The sequence below is a fragment of the Phoca vitulina genome, unplaced genomic scaffold, assembly GCF_004348235.1.
Source record: "Phoca vitulina isolate PV1807 unplaced genomic scaffold, GSC_HSeal_1.0 scaffold37, whole genome shotgun sequence".
In the NCBI taxonomy this organism is placed as follows: Eukaryota; Metazoa; Chordata; class Mammalia; order Carnivora; family Phocidae; genus Phoca; species Phoca vitulina.
The window spans coordinates 8,874,326-8,885,813 of NW_022589740.1; the positions used below are offsets into that span (position 1 = coordinate 8,874,326).

Genomic DNA, 11,488 nt, shown 5'->3' on the forward strand with positions numbered 1-11,488 from the left:
CAAATACTCGGTCCATTTTTTAATCCCATGGTTTGTTGTTGTTTGTGGCTGAGCTGGAGGAGTTTTTTAATATATTCTAGGTATTACCCCCTCATCAGATATGTGATTTGGAAATATTTTCTCCCATTTTCTCAAGTAGTTGAGTCATAAAAGCCTCGTGTGAGAGGTACCCTCTCAGTGCCCAGAGGAAAGGAGCATCCTTATCTCTGAAGACTGAGGTACACACGGAGGAATCACGAAACAGGCCTCTCTGAGTATCCTCCAGTTTACTACACTTGTTTCATACTCTGTCCCATCGTTTCTTTCCACAACCTTCCACTCTTCATCAAACATAGCATAAAAACGCTCAGGTTTAACCATTTCTTTGGTTCTTCATTTCTTTATGAAGGCTCTTGTGTCACATAAAACTTACATAAATAGGGGTGTCTGACTGTCTCAGTGGGTCAAGTGTCTGACTTGCGGTTTCTGCTCAGGTCCTGATCTCAGGGTCCTGGGATTGAGCCCTGTGTTAGGCTCCCTCTCCCTCTGCCCCTCCCCACTACACACTCTTTCTTTCTCTCTTTAAAATAAATAAATCTCTTTTTAAAAAAACTTACATTAATAAACTTGTACCCTTTTCTCCTGTTAATCTGTGTTTGTCAATCTAATTTTCACACCCAGCCAGGCAACTAAGAGGGTTGAGGAAAACTTTTTCCTTCTTACACAAGTTGTTGGCAGTTATTTTTAACAACATTAAATATTGAACATAAAGAGCGTGTGATTTTTCAAACATTTTCTAAGGTAATCTCATTCCACACTTGTTTAAGAACAGTGATAATGCATTAGTGACACTTAAAGAAGTAGCTATTTAATGTAATGCCCTCTCTGTGGCTCAGGCCTGTGCATAACTTTTCACTGTGCTCAGTTGCAAAAATGGAGAATCCTTTTCTGAGCAACCAGCTGGGAAGGATTTAATTTGACACTTTCTCTACTAAGACCCCATCCTGTGAGGCTCATTTCCCTCCAACAGTTCCTACAATCCTTTTCTCTTTTCTAAACTCCCTGTTACTAATTTACCCCTCACTGTTCTGCAAAGCAAAACATCTGCAAGGTTTTAAGTCTTTTTCCTCCTCCCAGCCTAACCCATCAGTGTCCAAATGTATGCTACAGTTGTTAAGGTTATAATTGGTTGTGCCATATTGATCTTCTTGCTCTTTTTCGTATCAGAACAATACATTTTTAAGATTTTTTGTTTTCTCTCAGTCACTGGCAACTGACTATATAGAAGGCTTATTTCTTAATATTACTTATTTCTTAATAAATAGATATGTTTAAGGGAAAACATTGATAAAGGAATAAATATACCCTTCTAACTTTCTTTAGGTACTAGCCTTATTTTCACATTAGGAAGCATGGGACAAGTTGATGAAATTTGGAGCAGTAGTAAAATGCTTACGTGTATTTTTCTAGGCCGGTAATAGATCTGTTGGAATTAAAAAGAAATCTGCTGACATATTTAACCACACAAAATAGTGTCGCTGAAGATTAGGGTTTTTTTTCTGTATTGTGTGTATATATGTACATGTGAATGTGTGTATATTTTTTAATTGAAGTATAACATACAATGTTTTATTATTTTCAGGAGTACAACATATTAAGTTGAGAATTCTGTATCTTACTCAGTGCTCACCTCAATAAGTGTGGTCACCAAGTGTTACTATACAACATTACTACAGTATTATTGACTGTATTCCCTGTGCTGTATTTTTCATCTTTGACTTATTTATTTATTTGTTTTTAAAAAACATTTTATTTAATTTTAATTTATTATGTTAGTCACCGTACAGTACATCATTAGTTTTTGATGTAGTGTTCCATGATGACTTACTTATTTTGTAACTGGAAGTTTGTACCTCTTAGTCCCCTTCACCTGTCTCACCCATTCCCCCATCCACCTCCCCTCTGGCAACCACCAGTCTGTTTGCTTGTTTGTTGAATGTGTACACATTGTTATGAAAAATCTTTAAACAGTCTGCTAGCTTTTCTGTATTAGAATGTGTAAATAGCATGTAAAATTGGAACTGTGTAATAGATTGAGTTGTGGAAACTCCCTTCTTAGCTCCATATCTCTAAGTAACATATAAGGTTAAATCGAAAGTATATTGATCTCTGAATTTATAATCAGTTGTTATTAGTTTGCAGAAAAAACTTCAGCATGTGCCAACAACACAGCCTCACCTTGATCAGGTAAAAAACATCTTTAAAAAAATTTTTTAAGGATTTTTTAAAAATAAATTGGTTCTTTTAGGGCTGTTTTCTTTGAGTCTTGCTAAAAAAAAAAGTATTTTTGAACTGTGTTGATAATTTTCAGAATTTGGATGCTTTTGAGGTAATCTCATCTAGCTTCTTAATGCATAATAGGAATTCATTAAGCCAGACTTCTTTAGAATCTTAAGAAATCATGCTTTCTAGCTTCTCCATTCAATAGGTCACTCTTCTGGTGGGAATCCCTGCTTAAAAGCAGCCTGGGGGTTCTATACGCAGCCTATTTTTAGCTATGTTGAACTAATAGATTAAAGGAAAGTCTGGTAAAAGCATCTATGGCTTATTTAAATGAAAATTTGAGTTTCACTTGCAGATAGCACTGTAAATTTGAATTCTCTAAGGTGTCCTTCATTTAGGTGCTCTATAACTCTAATTCCTGAGGTAAATATTGACGATACTAGGAACAAACAAAACATGTTTTAACTGTACCCATCTTTCTTTTAAGCAAGTCATAGATGGTGGAGGTTTCGGGTAACTTCTTTGTTCCATTGAAACAGGGTGAGAGCAAGGCATGTGAGTGAGCCATGTACTGTCTTCCCTCCTCTGTCTGGAAACCGTCACTCACTCTTTGAAGCAATACTCATTGTGATGGGGCCACTTGTTTGTCTTCAGTTTGGCTCGTATTTATGGGGACCTGTACAACTGTGCTCCTGGCACTTTCCTCTCAGAAACTTCGTAAAATATTCATCTTTGCATGTTTTTAAAATGAGTGAATGAGAGAAATACAATTCCCTGGCTGTGGAATTTTTGGGAAAAACCAACTGTTCACAATACTCAGTGAACAGATGAACCAGAAGCATATTCTCACTGACTTTCCAAGTGAGGGACTATCATCCTAGGAGTCATGTAAAAGATGAAGAATGTAGTAGTCTCTTTCAAGAACCTTTATAATGGCCAGTATCTATACCTATGGTATCGTGCACATACCCCTCTCATGGCATTTATCATGCCTTATAATGTGGGTTGAAATGCTTTTTCCTTGTAGTAGTCTGTATACTCCTTAAGTGTAGATTCCTCAATGCTTTGCACAGGGCATGGTATGTGGTGGCTGCTCAGTGAGTATTTGTTAAAAGAATGAAAGCTATGATTCCCAAATGGGGAACATCAGAGTCACTTGTGGAACTTTCTAAAAAATATTGGATGCTCAGTAGTCCCCCCACCTCATATCTCCAGGAGTGGGGCTTGGGTATGTGCAAATTAATGTGTATGTACATTTTTAACATTTTATTATGGAAATTTGCAAAGATACACAAAAGTACAGAGAATAGCAAAAGGAACCCAGTTGCAATGGCTGTCAACATTTTGCTGATTTTATTTCCTCTGTGTTCCCAATATTTCTTTTGCTGTAGTATTTTTTAAACAGAAAATTTCAAAAATACATAAAAGTAGAATAGTATAATAAAACTGCAAGTGCCCATTACCCTTGCTGGAGTGTATTAACAGAAATCCTAGGCAGTGTGTCATTTCACCAGTAAATAGGGCATGTCTTTTTTTTTTTTTTTAAGGCTCTACAGGAGATTCTGATGCACTTTCCTGCTTTAGGTATATAAGAAAGGGTAGAATATAATATTGCAGACAAAGGGCTATGGGATTCAGGGGAATGATGGTCTCCTTCGGTTTAGTGGGTCTATCTTCATGAAAGATACTTTTTTTTAATGTACAGTAAAGCATACAGGTTTTTAGCATACAAGTCAATGTGTCTTTACATATATTTGTGCCTGTGTATCAGTCCATCTGCACACATGGACACATATCTCTGTAATCCTCTCTTAGATACAGATACAGAAGATTTCCAAAATCGTTAAGAGAGTTCCTTTGCGTCTCTCTCCAGTTAGCAACAGTCTTTGCAAAGATGCAACTGCTATTCTGAGTAAGACTTCAAAATGTAGCCTTAAACTAGGAGGTTTTTGTTTGACTGGAAGAAGTAAGGGAAAGAGCAGTCCAGATGTTTAAAAGTGGGAAAGTGAGAATGCTCTAGAAGAGGAAGACTGTAAGTGTAGAAATCTTGGTGGATGCTTGGTATTTGACTCCTAAGCTAGGGTGTTGTGCTTCAATGCGCGGGGGGCAAGCAGAACTCACGCGGTGCTGTCCCGCGGTGTCAGGTGTGCTGGGTCGTAGCTGACAGCAGGAGACCAAGCAGGAAGATAGCCTGTGACAAGGCCCTGGACTGTGTGGGTGGTTGGGGGAATGGAAATGGGATAAATCGAGGGCTGATTCACAGGTAGACTTGCCGGAGTAGCCTTACTGACTGATGCTGGGGCGGTAAGACAGGGGAACTGATGGGAAACAGACCTGATTGACTGGAGGGACCTAGGCGTAGAGAAACCTGGAAGAAACACTGATTTGCAGAGGAATGCTGGACTTCCAGCTTCTTACTTGGTGGCAGGATATCCAGTAGAGATGACTTGGGAGGAGCTTCACATTTGGGGTTGAGCATATTAATGGGCTCAGTTTTCCAGATGAAGAAAACATGCAGAAGTTATTGCTATTAGATATTGTTTGCCAAAGAGTAGAACACCCAGGGGAATAACCTGGGAGGTGGACAAAAAAACAGACCAGAAAACTAAAATTTTGGAGTTATTCCTAAATTTTATTTTAGGGGCAGTACCTTATTTTACTTTCATTTTCTGAATGATTGCTTTGGTTTTCTGCTGCTTTCTGTGTCTGGGAAAAGGAGAGTTAATTTTAGATTCAAAACAAAAACTGGCAAAAAAAAATACTGACATAGGTAATACGTAGGGCATAGTAGGTATGTTATTAAAGTTTTATCCCTGAATCATCTGTAATGCAGCTATCTTCATGGATTCCTTGTTACCTCCCTATAAGGAGGACCCAGGGTTGGAAGGTGAGAAGGTGAGAAAACCCAAATGGCACTCTGAATAGTTTATTAAATTAGGAATTATGAGTTGTGACCCTTGTCCTCTCCACTGGGAATTTGCGGATTTCATCTTTAAGGTATTGTCTACTGCGAGGAGAGTTGATTGGTACAGAAAAACATGTAGTTCTAAAATGTTTATCTCACTCCTTGAGCCCCTTGATGCATTGTCGTAATTTTTAAAACCCTTTTTATCTCATTTTGGAGTTAATTGTACCCCTTAAAAATATTGTCATATCCGTAACCTGCTGAAAGCAACAGTCATTCCCAGTAAAAATTCTTTAAGCTAGAATAAAACACTATTGAGTTCCATGTTGAGGCCTTTCCAATATTAAAAACCAAGGTATCCAACTTGAATAAAATACATTTTAAGCAGTTTTGAAGGTTGAATTGCTACTGTCTTTTGAAAATGACAAATTATGTTTCATTTAGCAACCTTTTTGCTATGTATTTTGATATGGATTCTTAGGTATTATTTATAGTGATTGCTTTAAGGGGAAAAGAAAGCTTTATTTTTTTTTTTTTAAGAAAACTGTCTAAATGCAGTAAAACAAATAGTTTAAAGTGTGTTTATTTAGATTTAAAAATAAGTACTTTAAAAAATCTATGGTAAACACATGTGATCTACCCTCTTGACACATTTTTAAGTGTATAGTCCAATATCACCAGCTGATATTGTCTGCGTACTATTGTATAGCACATCTCTAGACCTTTTTCATCTTGCATGACTGAAACTATATTCATTGAACCGCAGCTCCCCATTTCCCTCACCTCCCAGCCAGGCAGCCACTATTCTGCTTTCTATTTCTGTAAGTTTGACCACTTAGATACCTCATATAAGTGGAATCATGCAGTATTTGTCCTTCTGTGACCAGCTTATTTCACTTAGCATGATGTCCCCAAGGCTCATCCGTGTTGTGGCATGTGGCAGAATTCCTTTTTTTTTTAAAGGTGAATAATGGTTCATCAACATACCACATTTTTATACTATACTATTATACTACATTTTCTTTGTCCATTCATCTGTTAGTGTTATGTTGTTTCATCTCTTGGCTATTGTGACAGAATAAGTACTTTTAAAAATCTGACATTTTAAAGTCAATTTTAGTTGGCTTTCATGTCTCATATCTAGTAAGAAAGTGCTTTTTGCTTTTCCCATTACCAGCAACAGTGGAGACTAAATATGAGTATATTTTGTCCTTAGATTGGTCTTTAGTACTTACCTTTAGCGATCCTCTATGTTTGGATAAAAAACAATTTGGTCTTTTCATATTTTCTGCTCGAAGCCTGTGTGCTTTTCCATTGGTGAATAAAATTGCTGTTAATAAATGCAGTTGCAGGAAATGATGCAAAGCCATGCTTTACTATGTTTTTTTCTTCCTGTTTTAAAGCTTGGCTTGAGCATCTTATCCTAATTATCCAAGGTGGGATTTGTGTTTTCATCATCTTACGCTTAGCCCTTGTGTATTTTCATCATTAGGTTGAAATTTTGGTTACAGGAGCAAATGGAGCTTTGGATTTTAGTTATGTGACCAGCTACAGGAAATCTTGAGCTTCTGGTTCCTTAGAGTGGACAGTGAGTGATTTATCAGGAGCAGGAGGAAAAATAAATCTCAGAGTTAACATTCTAAATGATGTCAACCTTCTCAAACCAAGAGGGACATTATACTATCATTCTCATCTCCAGATACTCTTCTCCTTTGGCACATACATGGTCAGAGATAAACTGAATTTTTCCTTTATATTTTTCCCAGAGAACAGAATTACACTTTCACATTTGAGTTTTACTCCTGGCTCTGAGTAGTTTATTTTTTCTGAGCCTTATTCCCCCCATTTATAAAAGGGAAATAATTCTCTTTATTCCACAGGATTGTTGTCACGAGTAACTGAAAAGATGAAATCAAGTGACCCAGGCAAGAGTACCTGGCTTGGTACATAGTTGGTACACTGTAGAGATTACCTTCCCGCTCAGTGCTGAGAGTCCTGGAAAGGATGGATTAAACCATGAGTATCCTTCATGAAAGTTTCTCTGTTTAAATACTAACCCACTGATCACCTCTGTGGAATACAGAAAATGGAATTGCTGCTCCCAGAACTCAGCAAGATAGTGAAAAAGATAGACCCAATATAGTTGTCAGGCAGCGTACATGTTCATTTATTTTTTTTTGTCTTAAAATATACTGACATTACTATAAAATATACCGACGTCCTAAAAATACACCATTACTATAAAGAAAATCGTGATTGATTATCTGTCTTGATTTATAGAGCATTATTACGGTGACATTTGAAGTACGAGGAAATGCAAAGGAAGAAAGTCTGAATGTATTTATTCAGGTGAATGCAGTATTTGGTAATGATTTACCACCTGTTGTGTTACTTGGTTGTTGCCGGCGGCGATGCTTGGTCTTACTGAATATGTCGCTTGATACAGAATCTTCTGTGGGAGAAGAACGTGCGAAACAAGGATGACGACTGCATGGAGGTCATACGGCTCAAGGTGCGGACTAGGGTCTACACTTCAGTACTTTGGGACAGAGGCCCTTTCCTTTCTTGACTGTGACAGAAAACCTTATTTGGTTTTAAACACAAGCGCTGGTTTTAGTACAAATAACTTCTGTCTGATTTCATTTTTTTTTTCTCATTTCCATTGCTGTGAAAAGAAGCTTTGGAAATCACTGCGTAAAGCGTGATTTATTGGCATAGCTTCATTTGCAGCTGAAACAACCTGTGTGCTTTGAAACCTCATCCCTTGTTCTCTCTTCCCAAGTGTTCTCTCTTCCCAAGTGTTCTCTCTTCCCAAGTGTTCTGAGCAGTTAACCTGGCTAATGAGCTTGACTCGCTGGAACTCTCCTTTCCTTGGCACACAGCTTGGTCAGTTAGGGAAAACTGAATGAATGTCTTTTTTTTTTTAAGGGAATGGTGGGGAGGGGCAGAGGGAGACGGAGACAGAGAATGCCCAGCGCAAGCCCCACATGGGGCTCCATCTCACAACCCTGAAGTGAAATCAAGCGTCAGACGCTTAACTGAGTGGACCACCCAGGCATCTTTTTGTGTTTAATTTTCCAAGAGAGCTTCATTAACAGAGAAATCACATTAGAAATCTTGCTGCAGCTAAACCTGTGTTGCTTGGCGCATTTAGCAGACACTAAACAGTTATACTATAAACAGTTACAGAAGACTAGAGAAGAATTCTTGCTCTGTATTTGGAAACCCATTCATGTTACGTGGCATTTGGGTATTTATGTCACGGAAGGTGTTTTTTCCAGGGAGCAGTGGTTCTAGTTGTGTGCTTAACCAATCAGCAGTCATTTGTCTACTCCTGTGTTTCCAGAAGTGTGCATAAAGTTTTTATTATTACTATTTGGTATTATTACTGTTAGTAACTAAATTTTCCAGTTAGCAGCTGACTTCCTGGGATCACTAGAATGACAAAGGTAGAGGCAATCCAGAAACCATTCAGGTTTAGATTTCTTTACTCCCCATGGGGCTCTACCTGGGATTGGCTTCAGAGCAACGTGGGTGAGTCTCAGTCTGTTCCCCAGTCATTCCCACGCAGAGGAACTAAGCGTGATCCTGCTGCGGCTCTCCTGACGCAGCACCATCTACGTTCCATGATCCTAACTGGCAGGGTGTATTTCATTCTGTGACTGCTTTTATCCCCTGCTCCTGAATGCGGGGTGGTCCCTACAAAGCAGACCTTGGGGCATGTATACAATTGCTGTCACTGAGACCTCCACACACAGCCCCGGGGCGCATCCTGCACCAGCCCAGCGTGGATTTTGTCCTCAGGTGCGGGGCGGTTTTTCTGCAGTTGTCTGTCCTCTTTGGTTCTTCTCTTGGCCTTCCTCTCAGCACAGCGACACTTCGAGATCTGGGGCAACACAGCCTTCACCTTCATAGACTTCCTTCTTTTCTGCTACAAAATGTTAGTGTGATAATGATGAACATGTTTAAGATGTTCACTCAGGGAGGCGCCTGGGTGGCTCAGTCAGTTAAGTGTCTGCCTTGGGCTCAGGTCATGATCCCAGGGTCCTGGGATCGAGCCCCACTCTCTGCTCAGTGGGGAGTCTGCTTCTCCCTCTGCCTGCCGCTCCCCTTGTTTGTGCTCTCTCTGTCAAATAAATAAATAAAATCCTTTAAATAAAATAAAATACAACGTTCACTCAGGTAGCAGCTAACACTTCAGATTCTTTATTACAAGTAACAGAAAATTGATGTTTAGATAATTCTTTCCAAGGAGTTACTACGTATTAAAATTCAAATTTGAAAAGCAGAAATCAAATCATATTGTACACCTTAAACTAATACAATGCTGTATGTGAATTTTATCAGTAAAACTAGGGAAAAAAAGCAGACAACAGAAGTGGGCAAAGGAAAACAGGAAGAACATACACTTAAATACATAAATATGCCAAAAACACACAAAGCTTATGTAGCAAGAGTGACTATGAGTGGTTTGTCTCTTACTGTTCTGCATTAATTTTATAACAAGTATAACAACATTATTTCAGAGAAATTATTTTATCCCCGGAGGGGCCGGTTTATCAGATAACTTGTTTCTCATTTCTGCAAATCAATAAAAAATGAACTTTATCCAGACAATGTTTCCTTTCCTTTATTCCATCATTCCCTGCACCATTCACAGCAACCCAGTCAGAATTATTGCCCGAGTACTTAAACCTCTCAAGTTTTCCCACTAAAACTGTGAAACAGGTGTAAAATCCTTAAAGTAGAAACATCAGTAGAATTCGATGCATGTTTTATCATTTGGTTGTTTAAATTTTTGGTTGTCATAACACTGAAAGGACATCCTAATACATATATTAATTTTATTGTTAGAAAAAGGGATTATTTAAAAAAGAACATTGTGCACATAAACCTTTTTTAAAAATTGGAGACTTTAGAAACTATTTCTAGAATGCACAAATAACTGGATTTAAGTAATTTTAACAGCATCTTCTTTATGCGTGTGTATTTAAAATGGAATAGGAATAATTCATCCATAGACATTGATGGTCAGTTTCTGCTTTAAATTTGAACTGCAGCTGATTGAACCCTCTCATCTGAGCAGGGGCTGGTGTCGATCAAAGACAAACCAAAACAGGTGATTGTCCAGGGTGTCCACGAGCTCTACGATCTGGAGGAGACTCCACTGAGCTGGAACGATGACACCGAGAGAACAAATCGATTGGTTCTTATTGGTAAGTGACAGTTAAATTTCTAAAATATATATTTGAAAGTGATACAGTATGCTACTTAACCAGTTTTAACCAATCTCAGCCCCTTTTGTCAACCTAACTAAGCTTGTGGTTAATGTATTTGTCTTCATGATGTGATAACATTCATAAGAACTTGTTAGGCATTTTACTCCTCTTCAAATGTAGAAAAGTAATTAAAATGCCAATTTGGTTCTGAGGGACTTAATTAGAAATAGGAAGTTAAGGGAAGGGATCACTGATTACTTAGTTTTTGTAAATTTCTGAAGATTATCAAGTTGTTAATGATTTGGAATTGATAGGCAAACTTACATAATAAGCATCATGTAATCACACCGTATTTTATTCTGTTTGCAGGCAGGAATTTAGATAAGGAGATCCTCAGACAACTATTTATAGCTACTGTGATGGAAACAGAAAAGCGGTGGACAACACATTTCAAAGAAGATCAAGTTTGTCCATAACACTAGAAGCATTTCTTATCCGAGGGACTGGGTGATAAATCGGGATTAAGTTTCCTACTGGGTGTATTTCAAGCATCTATTTTTTGCATTACTTCTGTTGTGAATTCTGGCGTACTTTAAAATAGTGTTTATTTTATGGAACACACAAAATGTAGTAAATAAGTACTTAAAACATTTGACATTCATACAATAAAACAATGTCCTCTAAAGTGTTTTTTGTTTTTTTGGGAGCGAGTGCATGGGAGGTGTGCACGTGGAGGGGGGGCAGAGGGAGAAGGAGAGAGAGAATCCTAAGCAGGCTCCATGCCCAGCATGGAGCCCAGCCAGGGGCTCAATCCCAGGACCCTGAGATCACGACCTGAGGGGAAATCAAGAGTTGGACACTCAACCAACTGAGCCACCCAGGTGTCCAGTTTTTTTTTTTTTTTAAATAGATGTTTCACAAAAGTATCTGTCAGAACTGGCTTTGAAATTAACATATGCTGAACTTTTTATCCATGGAAGTTATTTATAATCATAATGATAAAACTTAACTTTCACATTCTTTTTTTCCCTTAGAACTACACTGATTGCATAGATAAAATTTTATTGTTATTAACAAAAAATATTTAAAAACAGTATCACCT

At 38.0% G+C, this 11,488-nt stretch overlaps 1 protein-coding gene across 4 annotated transcripts in view; it reads left to right on the forward strand.

Moving 5' to 3' along the window:
* CBWD3 (COBW domain containing 3) overlaps nt 1-11,177 on the forward strand; it is a 53,121-nt gene extending 41,944 nt beyond the window's left edge. For 2 of the 4 annotated variants that reach the window (XM_032427502.1, XM_032427504.1), the window contains exons 11-15: nt 2,175-2,226; nt 7,448-7,516; nt 7,614-7,679; nt 10,254-10,383; nt 10,756-11,177. In XM_032427502.1, the coding sequence (XP_032283393.1) occupies nt 2,175-2,226; nt 7,448-7,516; nt 7,614-7,679; nt 10,254-10,383; nt 10,756-10,862 (424 nt within the window). In that variant the 3' untranslated portion in view covers nt 10,863-11,177. Of the gene's footprint in view, nt 1-2,174; nt 2,227-7,447; nt 7,517-7,613; nt 7,680-10,227; nt 10,384-10,755 lie in introns of all 4 variants that reach the window. The other 2 variants (XR_004302161.1, XM_032427503.1) reach the window with 2 other exon arrangements.
* The last annotated feature ends 311 nt before the right edge of the window (nt 11,178-11,488 follow it).